Source organism: Gamsiella multidivaricata (genome assembly GCF_025024155.1).
Source record: "Gamsiella multidivaricata strain RSA 2152 chromosome Unknown BC939scaffold_41, whole genome shotgun sequence".
Lineage (NCBI taxonomy): Eukaryota > Fungi > Mortierellomycota > Mortierellomycetes > Mortierellales > Mortierellaceae > Gamsiella > Gamsiella multidivaricata.
Window position 1 is genome coordinate 44925 of NW_026251749.1, and position 17815 is coordinate 62739.

At 49.3% G+C, this 17815-nt stretch overlaps 6 protein-coding genes across 6 annotated transcripts; 1 reads left to right on the plus strand and 5 right to left on the minus strand.

Moving 5' to 3' along the window:
- Positions 1-2101, minus strand: BC939DRAFT_412003 (glutaryl-CoA dehydrogenase). Its single transcript, XM_051552945.1, has 6 exons — positions 1893-2101; positions 1689-1761; positions 1527-1594; positions 1260-1383; positions 1025-1134; positions 1-920 (listed from the first exon to the last, which is right to left on the minus strand). Exons 1-6 carry the CDS (start codon positions 1969-1971, stop codon positions 109-111), a joined length of 1266 nt encoding a protein of 421 aa, XP_051411189.1. The 5' UTR covers positions 1972-2101; the 3' UTR covers positions 1-108.
- Positions 2102-3893: 1792 nt separating this feature from the next.
- Positions 3894-6285, minus strand: BC939DRAFT_195118 (uncharacterized protein). The gene is made up of 2 exons (XM_051550557.1): positions 6085-6285; positions 3894-5984 (listed from the first exon to the last, which is right to left on the minus strand). The coding sequence occupies exons 1-2, from the start codon at positions 6097-6099 to the stop codon at positions 3954-3956; spliced, it is 2046 nt and encodes a 681-aa protein (XP_051411190.1). The 5' UTR covers positions 6100-6285; the 3' UTR covers positions 3894-3953.
- Positions 6286-9348: 3063 nt separating this feature from the next.
- Positions 9349-10276, minus strand: BC939DRAFT_195047 (uncharacterized protein). Its single transcript, XM_051550556.1, has one exon. The coding sequence runs from the start codon at positions 10164-10166 to the stop codon at positions 9459-9461; it is 708 nt and encodes a 235-aa protein (XP_051411191.1). The 5' UTR covers positions 10167-10276; the 3' UTR covers positions 9349-9458.
- On the plus strand, positions 10148-12979 carry BC939DRAFT_195168 (kinase-like domain-containing protein). Its single transcript, XM_051550559.1, has 6 exons — positions 10148-10274; positions 10397-11383; positions 11467-11653; positions 11763-11891; positions 11990-12074; positions 12167-12979. Exons 1-6 carry the CDS (start codon positions 10247-10249, stop codon positions 12818-12820), a joined length of 2070 nt encoding a protein of 689 aa, XP_051411192.1. The 5' UTR covers positions 10148-10246; the 3' UTR covers positions 12821-12979.
- Positions 12980-13058: 79 nt separating this feature from the next.
- On the minus strand, positions 13059-15224 carry BC939DRAFT_504027 (uncharacterized protein; the record flags this gene model as incomplete). Its single annotated transcript, XM_051560474.1, has 5 exons — positions 13059-13691; positions 13836-14041; positions 14193-14461; positions 14562-14662; positions 14787-15224. 5 exons carry the CDS (start codon positions 15222-15224, stop codon positions 13059-13061), a joined length of 1647 nt encoding a protein of 548 aa, XP_051411193.1.
- Positions 15225-15448: 224 nt separating this feature from the next.
- Positions 15449-17343, minus strand: BC939DRAFT_454417 (iron permease FTR1 family-domain-containing protein). Its single transcript, XM_051556059.1, has 3 exons — positions 17170-17343; positions 16950-17017; positions 15449-16634 (listed from the first exon to the last, which is right to left on the minus strand). Exons 1-3 carry the CDS (start codon positions 17317-17319, stop codon positions 15671-15673), a joined length of 1182 nt encoding a protein of 393 aa, XP_051411194.1. The 5' UTR covers positions 17320-17343; the 3' UTR covers positions 15449-15670.
- Positions 17344-17815: the final 472 nt, after the last annotated feature.

The window sequence follows — 17815 nt, forward strand, 5'->3', positions numbered from 1 at the left end:
AGATGTTTTATTTTGACTACAGAAAGAATAAATGTATAAACACAAAAGCCAAGCATTATAAAAGGTATTGCAGGCCTATAGGTAAAATGTACGCCATCGGTTTTTCTTCTAGTCCGTAGCAGCAAAGGCGGGCAAGCCAGTGATAGCACGTCCCAAGATCAAGGCATGGACATCATGCGTTCCCTCATACGTGTTAACGGCCTCCAAGTTCATAACATGGCGGATAATATGGTACTCGTCGCTGATACCGTTGCCTCCGAGCATATCACGCGAGTTCCTGGCGATCTCCAAGGCCTTTCCGCACGAGTTACGCTTGATCATCGAGATCATCTCCGGTGCAATCTTGCCCTCGTCCTTCAAACGGCCAACCTGCAGGCAGGCCTGGAGTCCGAGCGCAATCTCCGTGTTCGCATCCGCCATCTTCTTCTGCATCAACTGGAAGCGCGCCAATGGGACACCGAACTGCTTGCGGTTCAACGTGTAGTCTCTAGCCTGGGCCAGACAGAACTCCGCTGCTCCGAGAGCGCCCCATGCAATACCGAAGCGAGCGTTGTTCAAGCATCCAAAGGGTCCCTTGAGGCCGTGGACGTTCGGGAGGAGGTTCTCGGCAGGAACCTCGACATCATCCATCATGATCATACCGGTGATCGAGGCCCGAAGCGAGAACTTGCCCTCGATCTTAGGTGCCGAGAGTCCCTTCATGCCCTTCTCAAGGACAAAGCCCTTGATCTTGTTGCCGTCGGACTGGTCCTTGGCCCAGATAACAAAGACATCGGCGATGGGCGAGTTCGTGATCCAGGTCTTGGAGCCGTTGAGAACGTAGTGGCCATTGACCTTCTTAGCGACGGTCTCCATCGAACCGGGGTCGGAACCGTGGTTGGGCTCGGTCAATCCGAAGCATCCAACAATCTCACCCTTGGCTATCATTTGCAGATCAGGGCGTTGAGGAAAGGAATAAAATCAAAATTAGCTTGAAAAATTATATATCAATTGCGGAATAAAACATGACAAGAGAAACCCTTACCCAAGCGAGGCAACCACTTCTCCTTCTGGGCCTCGGTACCGTAAGCGTAGATGGGATGCATGACCAAGGAGGACTGCACGCTCATGGCAGAGCGGTAACCACTGTCAACTCTATACTCATGAACAAGCAAAAAAAAAACATGTGACCCAGTTGTTAGTCAGCATTTACTTGTCAAAAAAACCATCATCTCTCTCTCTCTCTTTCTGTTCGTTTGACACAATAGAGAGATACACACCTCTCGACCTCACGGGCGGTCAAACCATATGCAACGGATGAGACACCGGCGCAGCCGTATCCCTCGATCGTAGATCCCAAGAGACCGAGCTCTCCCATCTCAGACAAGATCTCCCTGTCAAAGTCTTTTATTTTGGGAAAAACGAAAAGCATGAGTTGAAATATTAGCGGACAAGCCAGATTCTATCGCGATATCTTAAATGAACGCGTGCTTTTTTTTTTTTTTTTTTTTTTGGGGGGGGGAAGGGTTCCATTAACGTAGACTTACTCTCAAAGCGGTTGGCCTTAATGACGCGAGGCATCAACTTTTCCTGGCAGTACTCGCGGGCAACATCTCTATCTCCAGTGTAAGCAGTATGACAACATTATATGAGTATATACAGCCTAATCGGATGCATCTGGTTGTGTATGGACGCCCCTCTTGACGTACCTGACAGCGATTTCCTCGTCAGTGAGCTGTGAGTTCAGGTTGAGAGGATCAGTCCAGTCGTACTTGACAAATGCTGTCCATCGAAGCAAAGAAAGATGTTAGAACGGACACGGATAAGGAATTCAATCAACAATCCGAAGATCCGCTCCCTGCCCAGTCTCCACTACGACGATGTGTGTGTGTGTGTGTGTGTGTGATGCATACCTTTGGACTTTGAGGCCATGGTGCGGACGTTTGCGACCATGGTGGGCTTGATGGCCCTTGAGAGGATGCTGAGAGACATGGCTGTGGGAGGGTGATGAGGAATGGAATGGAATGGAGTGGAGAGAAGAGAGTGAATGGGATGAGGTGATGAGAAGAAGAGAAGGGAAAAAAAAGGGTGTGAAGTGTGGAGGGGACAGGGAAAAATAGGTTCCCCCTCCCCTCCCTCCTCCCTTTCCCCTGTAGCATTTCATTCACTCACACACACGCCATATGATTTCGATATAATCTCGCCTCCGTGGGATCCCTTTGGATGACTCTTTTTCTCCCCCTTTGTAGTCTCGACGAAGTATCTGTCCAAAAGAGGCAACTGCACAGATTCTTCCCACACTTTTTCTTTGTTGGCGGTGGTATTTTCCTGTTGCTCCTGAAGCGTTTGTATGGTCGAGTGCGTGTATCCTGGCGTGGCTCTCAAAGTAAACTAAAAAAAACAAGGTGGAGCAGTAAGGCGGACGGCGTAATGATTCGTTGCTCTCCTTCATCCGCCTCTGGTACCAAGCGGTTGAGCAGGAAAAGACAAGGACACGAATGTATTGTTATAGACAGTAATCGGTCGATCGCGCCCTTTAGGCACTTATCAGCCATTGGTCCAGCCAGGCATTAGTCCATGTAAAGACCTACCAACGATAGTAAGATAGTACATGACCAAAAGATGCTCCCCCAATACGAATGCTATCCCCCCGGATCTACAATGTCACTGAGGACTCCATTGAGTTCAGATAGCAGGGCTTTACAGCGCGTTTCCATCATTTGCTTTGAAGAAGTTACATCGCTACAAATCTTTGTGGTTTCTTCATCGCCCCTAAATCTCAATGCTGAGTTAACTTTTTGCACATCGGAGCGTGCCGTTGTCTTCTCAAGCTCCAGTTTGCTTACATTGACCGCGAGTGTTTTCTAAAAAAAACCATGTCCTCATTCTCATCCTCATCCTCATCCAAAATTCATCATCCCAAGATCTCGGCCTAGACACGACTTTCTACAAGGCGGGGCACGGCATCGACTTTGCAGACATCGATTTACTAATACCAGCCTTGAGCGTTTCTTCATAAAGCGCGTTTTCGGAACCGCCATTGCCGGTCACCAATTTCAAATGACAATCAAACGTTACCAAGGTATGGCCAACCTCTGTCTGTCATGAATCATGAAGAAAAGACAAGGCACTCGTTTATACTTTCGTTTTAGACCGCGACCGATATAGGAAGAAGGATCAACGCGAGACGAACAATCGACTAACAAATTGCGAACGAGTTGGCAGTAGGTTGGGCCGAAGCCTTGGATGCTGTGGAAGATGGCTTCGACGACTACGATAATACAAGTTGCCATGCTGACTGGAAGAATGGATGAATTGAGGAGCCATGGGCTTGGCCAGCAAAGTATGAGGGAACAGGTGATTATCACGAGAATATGAACGCACAGGTTTTTCGAGAAGTACCTGGACGAGCTGTGTCGCCACTACAAGGAAAGTCTAAGGCTTCCTGAAGTTGTATTTGTCATGGACAATGCCAAGCACCATCGTAAGGAATATCAAGGATATAGTCAGAAAAAGGTTGAGGCCGAGCAGGACGACCAGCCTGAGAAGCACAAGACTTTCTCAACTCAATAAAAGTGAGCTGCATTAGCAGCTTCTGAAGATGAACGCTAATGTCAATGTGCTCAATGCGCTCAACAAGAAGCAACTGTACGAAATGGCCAAGTGATCAGAGTACTAGATTCCTCTTGCTTCAGAGGTCATTGCCCGGAAGTAAGATTTATTGCGATGTCATGAACATTGACGTGTATATCTTATGCAGTTTTAAGACTATAACTATAACAACGCCGTTTATTTCAGGCCCCAGTCTGAGTCTAGGAGACAATGACGTAAGGGATCATGGATGCTATGGATGATATTTACAAAGGACCCTCCACTCCATTTGACTACGATGACGGGGGAGAGGCCGACGGTGGAGACGACGGGATCTGGATCCCACCCTTTTGATGCTGCTGAGGAAGCTGCTTAGGTTGTTCTTAAAGTTCAGGAGACGATTCGACCTCGGCACTGTCATCCACATCTAAGGGGTTGATACTCATGCTCATGTTTACGGCCATCCCCGAACTCATACTCATACCCATGTTTATACCCATGCCGTATCCCAGCAGGTTGCCCTGGGCCTTGAGCGTGCGTGCGTGGTCCCATTCATTCAACTGGCGTGTCCACGAAATCATCCGCCACTGTTCTTGAAGTTCCTGCTGCTCCTTTTGCAAGCGTGCCAGCTCGGGTGGGAATTGGTTCATCTGATCCGTGTTATCCGGAAATAATAAATCATCATCAGAATGCTGGTTCTGCTGCTGCTGCTGTTGATGAGGATGGTGGCGGAGATGCTGCTGATGCTGTTGAATCTGTGATAAATAATGCGGGTAATTCTTGCTGGAGAGGTACCGGTTCCGATAGACGGGCTGCTGATGCTGGTAATGGTGGTAGTATGAATGCTGTGTGGAATGATATGTATAAGACGAATAGCTGTTGGTACGAGGTCGCGACGAGCTCTTGCTTCCAAATCCAGGAAGAGCCGCCATCCGCACATCTGCAGCCTGAACAAGACTGTAACTGCGACGATGCCGAGGCAATGATACAACCTGCGACAATGACCGATTTTCCATTCGGCCGGTGCAGGCGCTGAAGGGACGCCGCGTCAGCTCCTCGTAATGGACTTCTCGGCCTCTGTTGCTGTTGCTGTTGCTTTCGTCGCTGCTGGCGCTACTGATACTGCTAGTGCTTTCGAGACTAAGGCTGCTGGCATTGTTTCGATTGGCGCTCATAATCGTCTCAGTTTTAGTGGTGCCCTGATCTCGTGCCGTGTTCATAAAGGCACTGAGTGTCTCGCGTATGGTCTCGTCAATTAAAGACTTGTCCTGAGATGCCTTTGATCCTCTCCTTCTTTGAGGACTGATTATGCCGCGGCCCATCTCGTTCTCCATGGCTGACGTCCTTGATCTAGGACGGTTGCTACCCGCTGAATAATCCTGTGGTACAATATCAGGGGTTTCGTTTCCGGTGGAAGATAGGGATGAAGCGAGCGATACCGCCGATGAAGTCATGGCTACAGATTGTTGAAGGGCCTCTAAAAGTGAATTGAGGGAGGGGCGTCCTGTTCCGTGGATTGCTTCGTCTCCGATGAAACTAGATCGATGCCGAGGATGATGATATTTGACACGAGGCGGTGAGTCGCCTTTGATGCCCAGGTCTTCAATCAAAGACGACTCATCCATATCATCCTCATCGTCATCCGAATAAGATTCTGCCTCTGCTCGTTCTCTCTCCTTTTGCTGGGCCAGCTCCTGTTCCATCTCCTGATCCAGCTCGAACTCCAGATCCATAATCTCGTTCGTGAGATGTAGCATACTTCTCCGCAACTGATGGTACGTCTCAGTGTTGAAGACAGAGTGATGAAGTGCATCAAAGATTGGGAACGGGCATAACTCGAACAGCTGACGATTGAATTGCTCCTGGGGCTGTGTAGCATGGCGTGTTGGCTTGACGAATAAAATCACCCGAAACGCCTTGGCAGTCGCTACGTCGATATGCTCCATCTTCCAGACAGGATCCTGATCCATCGCCACCATACCCTGATGCGATGGGGTCAAGTCTAATTTTGACAGCTCAGGGGACATAGAAAAGAGCTGTTGCGAGTCCAGCTGAATAGTTGGCTGAGGGGAACTCGCGCTCTGCATCATGACCTGCATAGTGTCTAATGTGTACAAGTCCGAGGGATTCCATTTGAGCTGCGTGAGGCGCGATAGAGTTGCAGTTGAATGTGCAAATTCGACCTTGAGGTGGTGCATGGGATCGTCCTTCGATACAGCGCAGTTTTTGGCCAGTTGATCCGAGTCTAGAGATGCAGTCGAACACACCCACTTCCATTCTTCAGACGAAAGCTCAGTCTTATCTCTCAGTTTGACGAGAGGGATGCATGTTCTACGTTTCCTTGGGACGAGGATCTGCAGACCCGACATGGTGCTTTCGGTATAGTACAATCCAACATAGAGGCCCGATGAGGGCTTCGAAACTATTACCGTAATGTCGGTGCCAGGATTAGTATAAGCTCTAGTTCGATATGCTTCCGTTGCTCAAATGTAACCTAGTACTGTATACACTTACCTCGGACATTGTCATAGTAGTTGGTGAGATTCGACCAGATCTCCTCCTTTCTTGTGTAGACCGAGTTTGAGACAGAATCGATGTGTCGCCACCTAAACGATCCCATCTGTATCAGCTCCGGTGCGATGTGCTCCTTGATGTCATCGCGGACGTACTGAACTGCGATAACACTTTTGGCACCGACCAGCGGCATATCGATAACTTTGTCGTACAATAGATCAATTGGAGGGCTCCCAAGTTTGCTCTGCAACTCCTCCACCGCTGCCACGTACTCCTGCCTGAGCGAGTTTTCAGCTCTATAATCCACCTTTCGATCCAAATATTCATAAACCAAGGATTGGCGATTTGGACATGCTGAGGAGCGATCCATCGAGACTGAGCTGACGGTTAATTTTGAGCCGTTACTACTTGTGCCATTGGTGATGGTGCCGTTGTTGGTTGGACCGGTAGTACTGCTGACGCTGCCACGCTTTGACCTTGGGAATGATCCGCGCGAACTTGGTGGAGAGAGCGTTGAGATGGCTGAAGATTCTGCGAAGGGGGATATTGGTCTCGGTTCTGGAGAAGCGGCTGCAGACCTTGGGTTCCGAATTCGCTTGGTTGGAGGATCCGAGGCCCAATCGAGTGTCGTTTTGAACATCCAAGCAAAATCTGAGGAGTCAGAATCAAAATTGTAGTAGCTGGCGAGGCCTCCGATGGTTGAGATAAGGACCGTTGGGGGGATCCCGCTGGGGCTGAGCAGGATTTTTTTGTCGCTGTTGAGGATGATGACGGAAAGATAGATGCTTCCGTTCTCGAACTTTGAGACGAACTGGTCATCTGTTGTCCGGAAAAAGCTGAAGAGGCGATGATGATCGATGGGTGATGAGGGACCACGGAGGATAGAAGAATCGCGTAAAGAAGACTAGGGTTTGCGTACAGAGAAGTCGATGCGATGAGACGATGAGAGACACCTTTGAGCAGGAATAACGACGCATGGTGCACGTGGCTCTACCTTGGATGGCTCTACTGGCGTGCGGGGAATAGCCTCGAAATATAGCGGTGTCTTTCTCCGCAACTCCAGAGATTTCTATTTTGGACGCGACAAGTGAGACATGTGAGCTGGCGCGTGCGTAGAGACACGAACAACAAGGTGTCTGTGCGGCTACAGAAATGTACGTGTGTGTACCACATACCGCACCCTTGAATGTAATGTCTGAAATCCGTGTGTCGTCATGGATCCATCCTCCGTGCTTTCTGCTGTACCTGTACGGGCCCGCCAGGAAAAAGAAAGAAGCTGTCGTCAGTCGTTACGAAACCAAGCCCTTTCAGGAGTGGTGGCAGGCACAGCCCTTTTGAGTGTAGGGTCATCTTACATCGCGAAAGTCCAGTCCTCGGGTATAGACAGTGTGGTGCAGACCTATTTGCACAAAAAGAGAGAGGGGGAGAAGGGAAATTGTCAGGTCAAACTGAGATCAGTGAACTGTGCCCCTCATACTGCTATATCTCCTTGTCTTTTCAACGCAAACGTACCTGCTCGACGGCAGAGCGACAGGTCGCATCCTGGACAAACCCAAAGACGCGCTCCTGCTTGCGTCCATCCTCCATGAGTGATACCTTGACCTGGTTCGTCATTGGTATTCCTGGCATCGCGTATTATATGTTGCAACAGAAAAGAAAACGTCGTGTAGAGATATCAGCACAAGAACTTTGGACTGAAGTGGCGGAATAGCTAGTGAGGATCGATGGTGGAAGTGGATGTGTTTTTTCGGTTGGAAGCGTGAAAGGAACAGGCCGGAAGATAACAGCCGCGAAGGTAGGGAATCAAATCAATAGTGATGGATACCTTTTTATAAGAAGCGTTGCTTAGGTGGTTTTTGTTGTTGTTGCTGTTGTTGCTGTTGCTGCTGCTGCTGCTGCTGCAAGTTCGCAGGAGGGATGGCAATGGTTCTAGTGTTGCGTTACACTCACTAGGAAATTTGTTTGTCTACGAACACGTCAACAGAGCCAACAGATGTAAACAAGAACTCGATCAGACAACTAGTTTTTGTAGTTTTGCAGGAGGGCTGATAATGGTGAAGGGGAGATGGTGCGAAGTGTGGATGATAGGAGGCGACAGAAAGTGAACAATGGGATATGAGTGAAAGATAGAGATTTCTTTTGCAGACTAGGAGCTTGGGAAACAATATAAAGGTAGGATAGGTATAAGATATAGCGTAGGCAGGAATGGACATGAATACTGATCCACTCCTTTTTTTTTTCTTTCTCTTGTAGCCTCTTAATCTCCCTCGTTCAGTCCATGTAATGCATCCCTGGGGCTGCTGTACCGATCATGTCAGCAAGCATTATACAGTTGAGACGCATAGGAACAAACATAGAGAAACATGACTCCAAGTGCTTGGTGCTTGTCTAGACAGTAACACCTCTCTAAGGCATCGATTCAGATACGCCCTAGTCTTGGCCCATTGATGCTCACAGAGCAATGGCACACCCTCGCCCGAAGAGGTGCGACAGAGGTATTCAATCGTTCAATCGTTCGGGAAGGTACGTACAAGGGAGTAGGATTTTACTAGTTTTTTTGCAGGAAAATCTAGGGGGTTGAGCTGGACTGGACAAGGCAGCAGCTGTTTCATCCTGGGTGGTTTGGCGCCGTCTTCGGGAATGGTCCGCCCAAGTGTCGAAACAAAGGATTGATCAGTTATTAACAAAACGGTGGATGGTGCACGCGGGAGCGGGAGCAGGAGAAGAGAGGGACAATGTGTGGTATCAGAGAATCGGAGATTGAGAGAGGGGCCACGGCGACTTGAGAGAAACGAAGAGAAGGGAGGAGAAGAGGCGACGAAGAGAGTGCGCTAGCAATGCCGGCGGTGAACGGAGTCGAGAAGTGAAAGAGGGAGGGAGGAGGGGGGGCGGGGGGTGTTCTCTCAAGGGCTGGATGGGAAGAGAAAGGAAAGGCGTCGATATGCAAAAAAAAGATATAAAAAAATCGACGGCGCACACACTTCTACTCCCTTTTTCCTTTTTCTTCTGGCATGGCCTCACGGAGAGAACAATCGGTGTCAGCCTTCCTCCTCCTTGGCTTCTTCAGTAGGGGGTAAGTCGCCCCATGCCCGTGCATGGATCGGTGCGCCAGATCCCACAGGGCATCTACGGTCCTCAGATGTAGGTGCCGCATTCTCCCCTTATCCCTGCAACAGCGGGCAATCGATCGATCAGCTTACACATCCCCGTTCCTTCCCCACCCCTCGTCTAGCTTGTTTCTTTATTGCTGCGTCAGTTAGTGAACCCTGCTTTTGTTCTTTTTGTTCTTTGATTCTTCTGGGGTTCTGAAATTCATGCCCATCTCCCAACCAGCGGGTATATGTGCGCATTTGTGTGTTATGATTGCCTCTAGTTCAGGGGCTACACAAACAGCGCAACGCTGCATGATCCGCGACGCGAGGAGATCCAGCGATTTTTCTGATCTTTACAGTTCCCGCTCTGCGCTTTTCAATGCTTGTTACGTTCATGCGTCGAGTTTCAAAACGGTGACATACCCGAAAAGAATAGAACTCTTGAGAACAAGATTGTCTCACTCCGGGAAGATCGGACACACCAGGGAACGCGCAGGCCATCAGCTGGACAACAACAACAACAACAGCACCAACAACAACGACAACAGCAACAGCAAAAGCAGCAATAAGCGTGCGCCCATTTCGTCCAAGCTTCCCGCCTATGCAGTAGAGTTCAGCAGGTGGATACGAGGGGTCTGACCCTGCCACTGGTATGTGCGTGTATATGTGTTTCGCATGAATCCTTTCTCTTTCTGGCAAGCAAGAAGCACGCGTCCATGAAAGTCGTGGAACCCTGTATGAACTGTGCACCGCTTGCACGTGCCGCCGGCCAACCCCCAGACACCTTTGGCCACGCAGATGTGCATGGGCCTGATGTTCGTGTACAGTACACATGTACTTGCTCGGCCGCTCTGTACGTGTCCACGCTACACGCTGAAATCCGAGCACTCGATTGGCTGGTTGCGCCACCAAACCGTCCACACTTGACTCAGCCGAGACCATCTCCTTCCAGCTTATCACTCCGTCATTTATGCCCGGCTTCTCATCCATACAAGAATCATCGCTCCTCGCTGGAAAGAACCAGAGCAACTGTATACATTACATCCATCCGTACATCCATCCAACCGTGCATGCTTTACACAATGCCATGCTCAGAGGGTCAGTTTATCTTTTTTATTTTTTGTTTTTTTTGTTTGTACGCTCATGTTAGCTCTATCATTGCCCACCCAAACTAACAACGCGCCCCCTCTCCTGCATCCTTTTTTCATCAACCTAAACAGATTCCACAACAGATTCTACTACAACCACCCTTACAGATCCCTTTACCGATGGCGGCCATACCACGGATCATCCAGGAACTGAGAATGCCATGGACGTCGATCAGCAAGAGGACCAGATGGAAAGCGACACAGACTCGACTACCTCGACTTCATTGCCAACTTCCTTCTTGTCGGGAATCAGGACACTGGAGCAAAGGCGAGTCTCAGCTTCTGTGCTGTCCACACCGCAGACCAGCCTGAACCTTTCGCTCCTGGATGGAGAACGAGCAACGGCCATCCCGAAGAGGCGTGTTTTGAAGAAACTGTCGCAACTCGACGATGATGATTGCATATCGACCCCTACAAAAATCAATAGATCCACTGCGCCTCTTCAGCCTATATTTGCGCGGTCAAACTCGCTGCTATCACTGATGCATGAGAAGGGGACATTATTGGGCAAACACCCGCAAACTCCAAGTCCATGCGAGGAACGATCAACACGGACAAAGGGCTTCAAGAGTCTTAGCAGCGGTATGAAAGGTGGGAGTGAAAGAGCATTCTTTACGTTGCGCGGTATGAGCATGAGGGGGATCTTTCTCAAAACTAATTTTGAACGACTCGACGGTTATCGGCCTGGGCCATCTGAAGGCAGCAACAGACCGATAGAGGCGTTAGGTCTCTCGCAGTCGGACACTTCAGGATCAGAAAGTACCACGCCATCGTTCTCACCAATAGCGCCGTTCTCGCCTATACTCCCTCCGAACTTTGGGACGCCGCCGGGGACGCCTTCGCGGGCCGATTCCTTCGACCTGTTTACCTCAGTACCACAGTCACCGATCGCTTCACCATTTGGACTTGGTCGTAGCGATGATAATCCGTTCTTGGGATCAACTAGTCGAAGACCTCGTTTCGAAATGGACTATCTGTCGGAGAGCCAATGGTACTCGGACTATCCTCATCATCTAACAAAGGAGTATCTTGAGGAGTTGTTCAACCTGGACAAGCGAGGTATGGACTATGTCAACTTGAATGCAGGTGCATAATATTTAGTGGTATTTTCGCATACTGACGATTATGTTCTTTTCTTGTAGTCATGTTTACGGAGACAAAGTCGGGTTCAAGGAATTATCCTGATTACCTGAAATCCAACTTTTATGTCAGCGAGACACTGCTCGGGAAAGGCGACTTTGCTGATGTGCTGAAAGTACAGAACAAGCACAACAAGGAATTCTATGCTGTGAAGCGACTCGTGAGGACTGTTCAAGGAGCCATGGAGAGGTACGAAGTATTCGTGGAGAGCAATGGCTATATAACTTCGAGGGCGCTTCGGAACTTCAATCGAAACTAACGTCCATACTCTTTTTTTTTTTTTTTTAACGATGAACAGAAAGCGATATTTGAATGAAGTCAGGAATATGTGGCGCGTGGAAAAGTGCCCGAATGTGCTGCAGTTGTTAGAGGCTTGGGAGCAGAGAGGCAAGATCTATATGAAGATGGAGCTGTGCAGACTCGGAAGGTAAGTTAGGGGACTTTTTTTTCGAGTGATAGACTTGAAACTGAGCTTGAGAGGAAATGATTGCTGATGCTGGCCATATTTGGTTTTCTATCTTCTAGTCTAAAATCAGCTCTGCTAGCACAGAAAAAATATGGAGGGTTCAATGAACGACGAGCATGGAGGTGTCTCGCAGATCTTGCATCGGTAAGAGTCGATAACCAGGGAATTTGGTCCGCTTTCTGTATCTGCCATAGTCTAACTCGTCTTTGCTCATTTCCTCTCCATCCAAACGATAGGGTCTGCGCGCCATTCACGACAGCAATATCATTCATCTGGACATCAAACCAGAGAACGTCTTTATCACTGCGGCAGGCTCCCTGAAGATTGGCGATTTTGGACTATCAATCACCTACCCAGTCGAGACGAAGGATGTCACTGAGGGAGACAAGTATTATATGGCTCAGGAACTGCTGAACGGAGAGTGTGGGAAGCACTCGGATATCTTTAGTCTGGGAATGACTCTTTATGAGATGGTCACGAATCAGGTGGACGATCTCCCGGGAGAGGGTCGACTCTGGCATCGCCTCAGAGACGGGGACTTTGACATGAAGGAGTACATGACTGAGGATATCGTTTCACTGCCGCCCTCATCGTCGGATGACACTTCTGGAAAAGATCAACAAGCAGCAACTTCTACGTCCTTGCCAGCAGCGACAGGTACAACTCCACATACGACTATCAAGATATTTGGCTACCACAAACTGTTCTCAAAAGAGCTACTGGACCTGATCAAGAAAATGATGCAGCCAACATATGAGCAGCGACCGACAGCAGCGGCGATTCTGAAGACTCCAAGAGTCCACGAGATCCTGGCAAAGCACAGCGAGAATGGCAGCAAAGGCGTGCGAACGGACGAAGCTATGAGCGGTCTCTTGTTGCAGTCAATCTAGCGAACTTTTTTTTCTTCTTCTTCTTCATCCTGTTCATCCTTGAAAGGATCATTCATTGCATTGTACCGCATTGCGCGTTAGTACTGAAGCGTACCGACATCCTGAACATATAATTAAAGCGTGTGCGCCTTTGATAGCTTTGCAGATGATTATGCGATCATTGCTTGATTATTTATGATGAAGTGAATCTATGGGATGATACAAAGAGCAGCTCGCCGTTGCACCTTAAATGCCCTCTTTAGACATCCGCGCTCTTCATCTCAGTGTCCTGTTCTGCTGCTTCGGGTGCACTAAACGTCTCGGACAAGGGAACAGGTGCAGTGTTTGTCTCGGACGAGGGTGCGGCTGATGGTCCGGCCGTATTTGGATAAGATGGCACCGGTGAAGCAGGGAATGATGGGATAGTAGTGTCTGGTCGGTTCTCAAGCCCTTCAGCTTGAACATTGGCCCGCCTATGTATTTCCTCCTGCTCCACATTTTCGTGGTCCACATCAATTTCTCGGGACTCCTCTGGTGTGAAACGATCGTCCTCATCGCCGACCCGTGTCCGCTGCAACGCATCTCGGAGAGATGTATCTGAATCATGGCCGACACTTGATCTGGCGCTGGACGCAGCCTCGACAGACGCACTTCTTCGTTCCTGATGATTCTGTTGCTCTTTGTCGTGATCGAGGTTATTGTTATATCTCCGTCGGCTAGAAGGTCTCCTATAGAGGTCGTACTCATCCTGTTCAAAATCTTCTTCGTCATCGTCAAAGTTATACTTGGGATGGTTGACTCGGTTCGAAGACCGTGTCCGGGTCGTCCTGGTCGCTGCCAGTTGATGTAGCTCTGCCAGTTTCTGCATCCGCTTCTCTAACCGCTCTTGTTTCTAAAAACCCGGTTCAGAAAATGGAGCATTAATAGTCATGAACCTGGGCCTCTTGGCTATTTTTTTTTAAACCCTTCCCCTCCCCTCCCCCCATGAAAGAAAACATCAAAATGCATGCAGGAAGAAAAATAATGAGAACATTACCATTTTGTTTTGGAGCAGCTTGTCTTCTGCTGGATTGATGATTTCTTCATGAAGCCGTTCCTGCAGTGCCTTCTCTGGTTTCGAGCTTGTCCCATTAAATGAATCTGCCAGCTTGTGGAGCTCTTCTAGGTTGTTGGCAACTGTCTCCCACGTGCCACTCTTTTTTTTTGTGCCCTTGGTTTCTCTGTATACTGTCAGCGTTCCCTCTATTCCCGCAAAAAAAAAAAATAAAAAAAAAAAAGACATAAAAAAAGACATAAAAAAAACGTGTTAGATCCTTCATTGCCCATAGCACCGCATTCATATTTTTTTTTATATTCAAAACCCATTCGTACTCGTGTCAACCGAGTCATTTACCTCCAAAGTACCAATAAATGCGTTTAGTCTGATCGGAACCGAAGGGCTCCACCATATAACACTCATTATCCTGCTCAATCCCCGTTCGGATCACAGTGCATTCCTGCAGAACCCAATGAACCAACGATTTCAGGATATGGACCCTGTCATCTGGAGGGAGCTTGTAGTAGTCGCCATAGTACCGCAATGGATTCTGATCGTACTCCATTTCCAGGGTCCTGATCTTCATATCCAATGTCTCCGAGAGTACTTTTTGCCATGTGTGAGCGCTATAAGCGTAAATACAAGGCAGGACATTCGATTTAGTCGCGGCTTCTACATTTATGATCTGGATTTGCGAAATGGAGGTTAAGTTGGAAAAAAACGTACTCGACAGCTTTTTTGCGATTCAGCATGTTGGAGAGCAGGTTGGCGTGGATCTCTTCAATGCAGGCGTTTGAAGTTCTTGATAGCAGACCAGCTTCAATGTCCTAGTGTTTTTGGTTTGACAATAAAGAAAGAAATGCGTCAGCTCATATGGAGTTCGCCTTCATTCTTTTTTTTCGGTGGAAAACGTCTTCGATCCCACAACCTGAATCGACGACGACATATTACCTCCAACGAAAACTCATGCAACGGACAACTCTGTCGAAGCAAAGCCTTGAACTTGGTCAGGAACCCATATATAAATGCGATCTCCCAGTACGAGTGTAGATGCGGGTCCTTGAAGGGCTTTGATGGATCCTGTTCTTCCTCTTCCTCCCCCTCCGGTTGCTGACGCCGAGAGTTCCGATACGACCGTCGCTGGTTATTATCTAAAGGATCTTCTTCATCCCCGCTACTCAACGAGGCTGAGTCCGAGAGTGCGGGACTCAGGCTTCGGGAGGACGAGGATGAGCTCGAGGACAGAAAGCCACGGTCCTGATCCTTCTCCTGATCACGTTCCTTCTTCGCGAGAGCGATCTGTTCGCGCTTCGCTGCAAGTTCTGCTTCCTGTTCCTGCTTCAGGGCTGATTGGCGTGCGGATGATCGGACTGGGCGTGGGGTTGACATGATGGAGCGATGGTGAGCGATCGCTGCAAGGTGGTAGAGACGAATGGACAGAGACAGCTTATCGAAAACAAACATTTTTCTTTTCTTTTTTTTGATCCCTGGCTTTCAAGCAAAAACCTTACTCTGGCACGAGCATGAGGCTATGAAGACGCGTACTTCCAAGGCGTCTATCATGCGGCATATTAGTTGGACCAGATAAAACATCCTTATCGTACAATCGCGCGTGGAGTAAGCGAGAGCAGTTTTTATATGACAGTGACAGAAACAAAAGATGCTAAATACATAGAGTACAGAATGGTTATACACGAAAGGAACCCGAGCCCCGAGAAGAAGAAAAAAAGCGCGGCTCAGTCTTGTTTCTTCCCAAGAGAAGTAGCCCCGCTGACAAACGACCGCCGCGGCACCGCTGGGACCAAAGATGATGGGCCCAGTGGCGCCATGACATATCATTCGCGTCGATCGGTCTCTGCAGGTCCAGCTCCCCCGGCCGATGCAGAAACACTGCCATAGCCATCATGTCGCCTTGTCACACTTCCAATGTGCTCATCCGTACCTCCTAAGCTCAGTTCGCTTGGATAACCCGCCGTTGACGCGATCACAGGCCGATACATCTCTCCATTGTCCTCACCACTGACTCGACCGTCCGCCAAAGACGCCAGCAGTGGTCTTCCGATCGTTCCGGGGGTAGCAGCCTCAATGGCCGCCTTCACTCTCTTGCTCTTCAGCCGTATGAGCCAGGCACTGACAACCCCCCAGTACGCGATATAGAAGCCGACCGTCCAGTACGATGCCACGTTGCTCCAGCCAACCATAGCATTCGCAACACTCCACCATCCTGCATCCGGCTGCTTAGGATCACAACATTTGAGCCCCCACAGGTTCACTCTCATATCAAAGGTCCCCGCATCATCCGACTGAGCACCCGTCAACCTGATCCAGCGATCGGCCTCAAACGCCGCGACACCCTTGGCCACCAACCCTGCGGCGATCAAGAGCAGCAAACAAGTCGATCCCACAAAGAACGGATGCAACTTCATTTTGTTTCCACCACGATAGATCGCAAAGCCGATCATCAAGCCGAGGGCGGCGCCAGCGAGGACGGCGAAGGGAATCGCCTTCGGGTCAGCATTGAAGGTGACGCCTCCGATAAACACCACTGCCTCAAGTCCCTCTCTCAGGACCGTGACGAGCGGGAGGAGGAAGAGGGCGTATTTCCGGGATTGGTTTCCGAGTCCGCGAGCGTTCTCGTCATCCATGGCTTTCCCGAGTTTGTATTTCCATTTCTCTTGCATTTGGTTGGTCCGGAGCATGGCCACACCCATGACTGTGATCATGAAGACGGCGATAAAGGAAAAGCAGCCGACCCAGATCCCTTCGCTTGCTGCCCAGAGGTTGGTAGCGTATAGGTTCCTAGATCAAGAGGAGATCACGAGGAAATAAGGGGGGGGGGGAGGGGAAGTGTTGGCACCAATATCTGATGAGCATGCGTGTTACTCCAATTGCTTCAATTTGAGTAGGGGCGCACGGTCCCTTTTGTTAGCAGATGATATCCGCGAAGAAGGAGTGTGTGGGTTAGGGAGTTGGGGAGCTGGTTTTGTCAAGGTGAGAAAAGAAACAGCTTCGCAGCGATAGATGGACATGATGCAATTTAGCAGCATCGTGTGTGCCTGCTTTCATTAACCCGTCGGGAGGATCAGATAAGAAAACATGAGAGCATTAACTTACCAGATAATGATAAACCCGGCTCCGATGGCGAGCGACACCAACAGTCCGAGGCCGGTCCCTGCCCAGACCTATAACACATGTGGCATATAGCACCCAAGGAGGCAGCGGGTGTATGTAGTAAATGGCGCATGAGAAAATTGAGGGTCGCAATTCGGTTGTGGGTCTTTCCTCCCTCCCTCCTCCCAAGAAATAAAGTTGCTTGTTCAGTCTCTTTGCCTACCTGACGAGAGAGTCGTTTCCGCATAGCGACATCGTCGGCGATGACCTGGTTCAGGAAGGAGAGCAGGACCGAGACGATGATGGCAGCCTCGGCTGTCTCCCTGAAAATGATGAAGAAGATGGGGATGGAGAAGTACTCTGCGAATCCCATGGTTGGTTGAATGAAGAAAGGAGTGTGAAGAGAAGAAAAATGAAATGCAGTAGGTTTCACACAGACATAAACGGGGAACCCGGAAAGAGCCTAAGCCCGGTAACATAATCACATGTTGACACCCAAGCCCACATTGGTCCTAGTCCTGGTTCTGGTGTCTTCTTGGTCTCGAATAGCCCGTGGGTTTGATACGTGGATGGGTCCTCACCATTCATACCCACCTTCCTCCCCCCCCCCCCTTTCCCAAAAAAAAAAAAAAGATAGCTTCCTTCCACGCGTACCTGCTGAACTGGCAACATGTATACTAGGGCGGTATACCATCTGAAAGCAGGATGAAGGTTGCAAGTAATCCACCGCCTATGCTTCTACTTCTACCGATAATGTCTTTCGTTGGGTCTATAGTCTGTACCCTAGGGAGAGGCGAGGGGCCATGTGCGTCTGTAGCACAAACGCTCTGAATTTGTGGCTGAGAGCACAAGATCCAATGCGAACAACA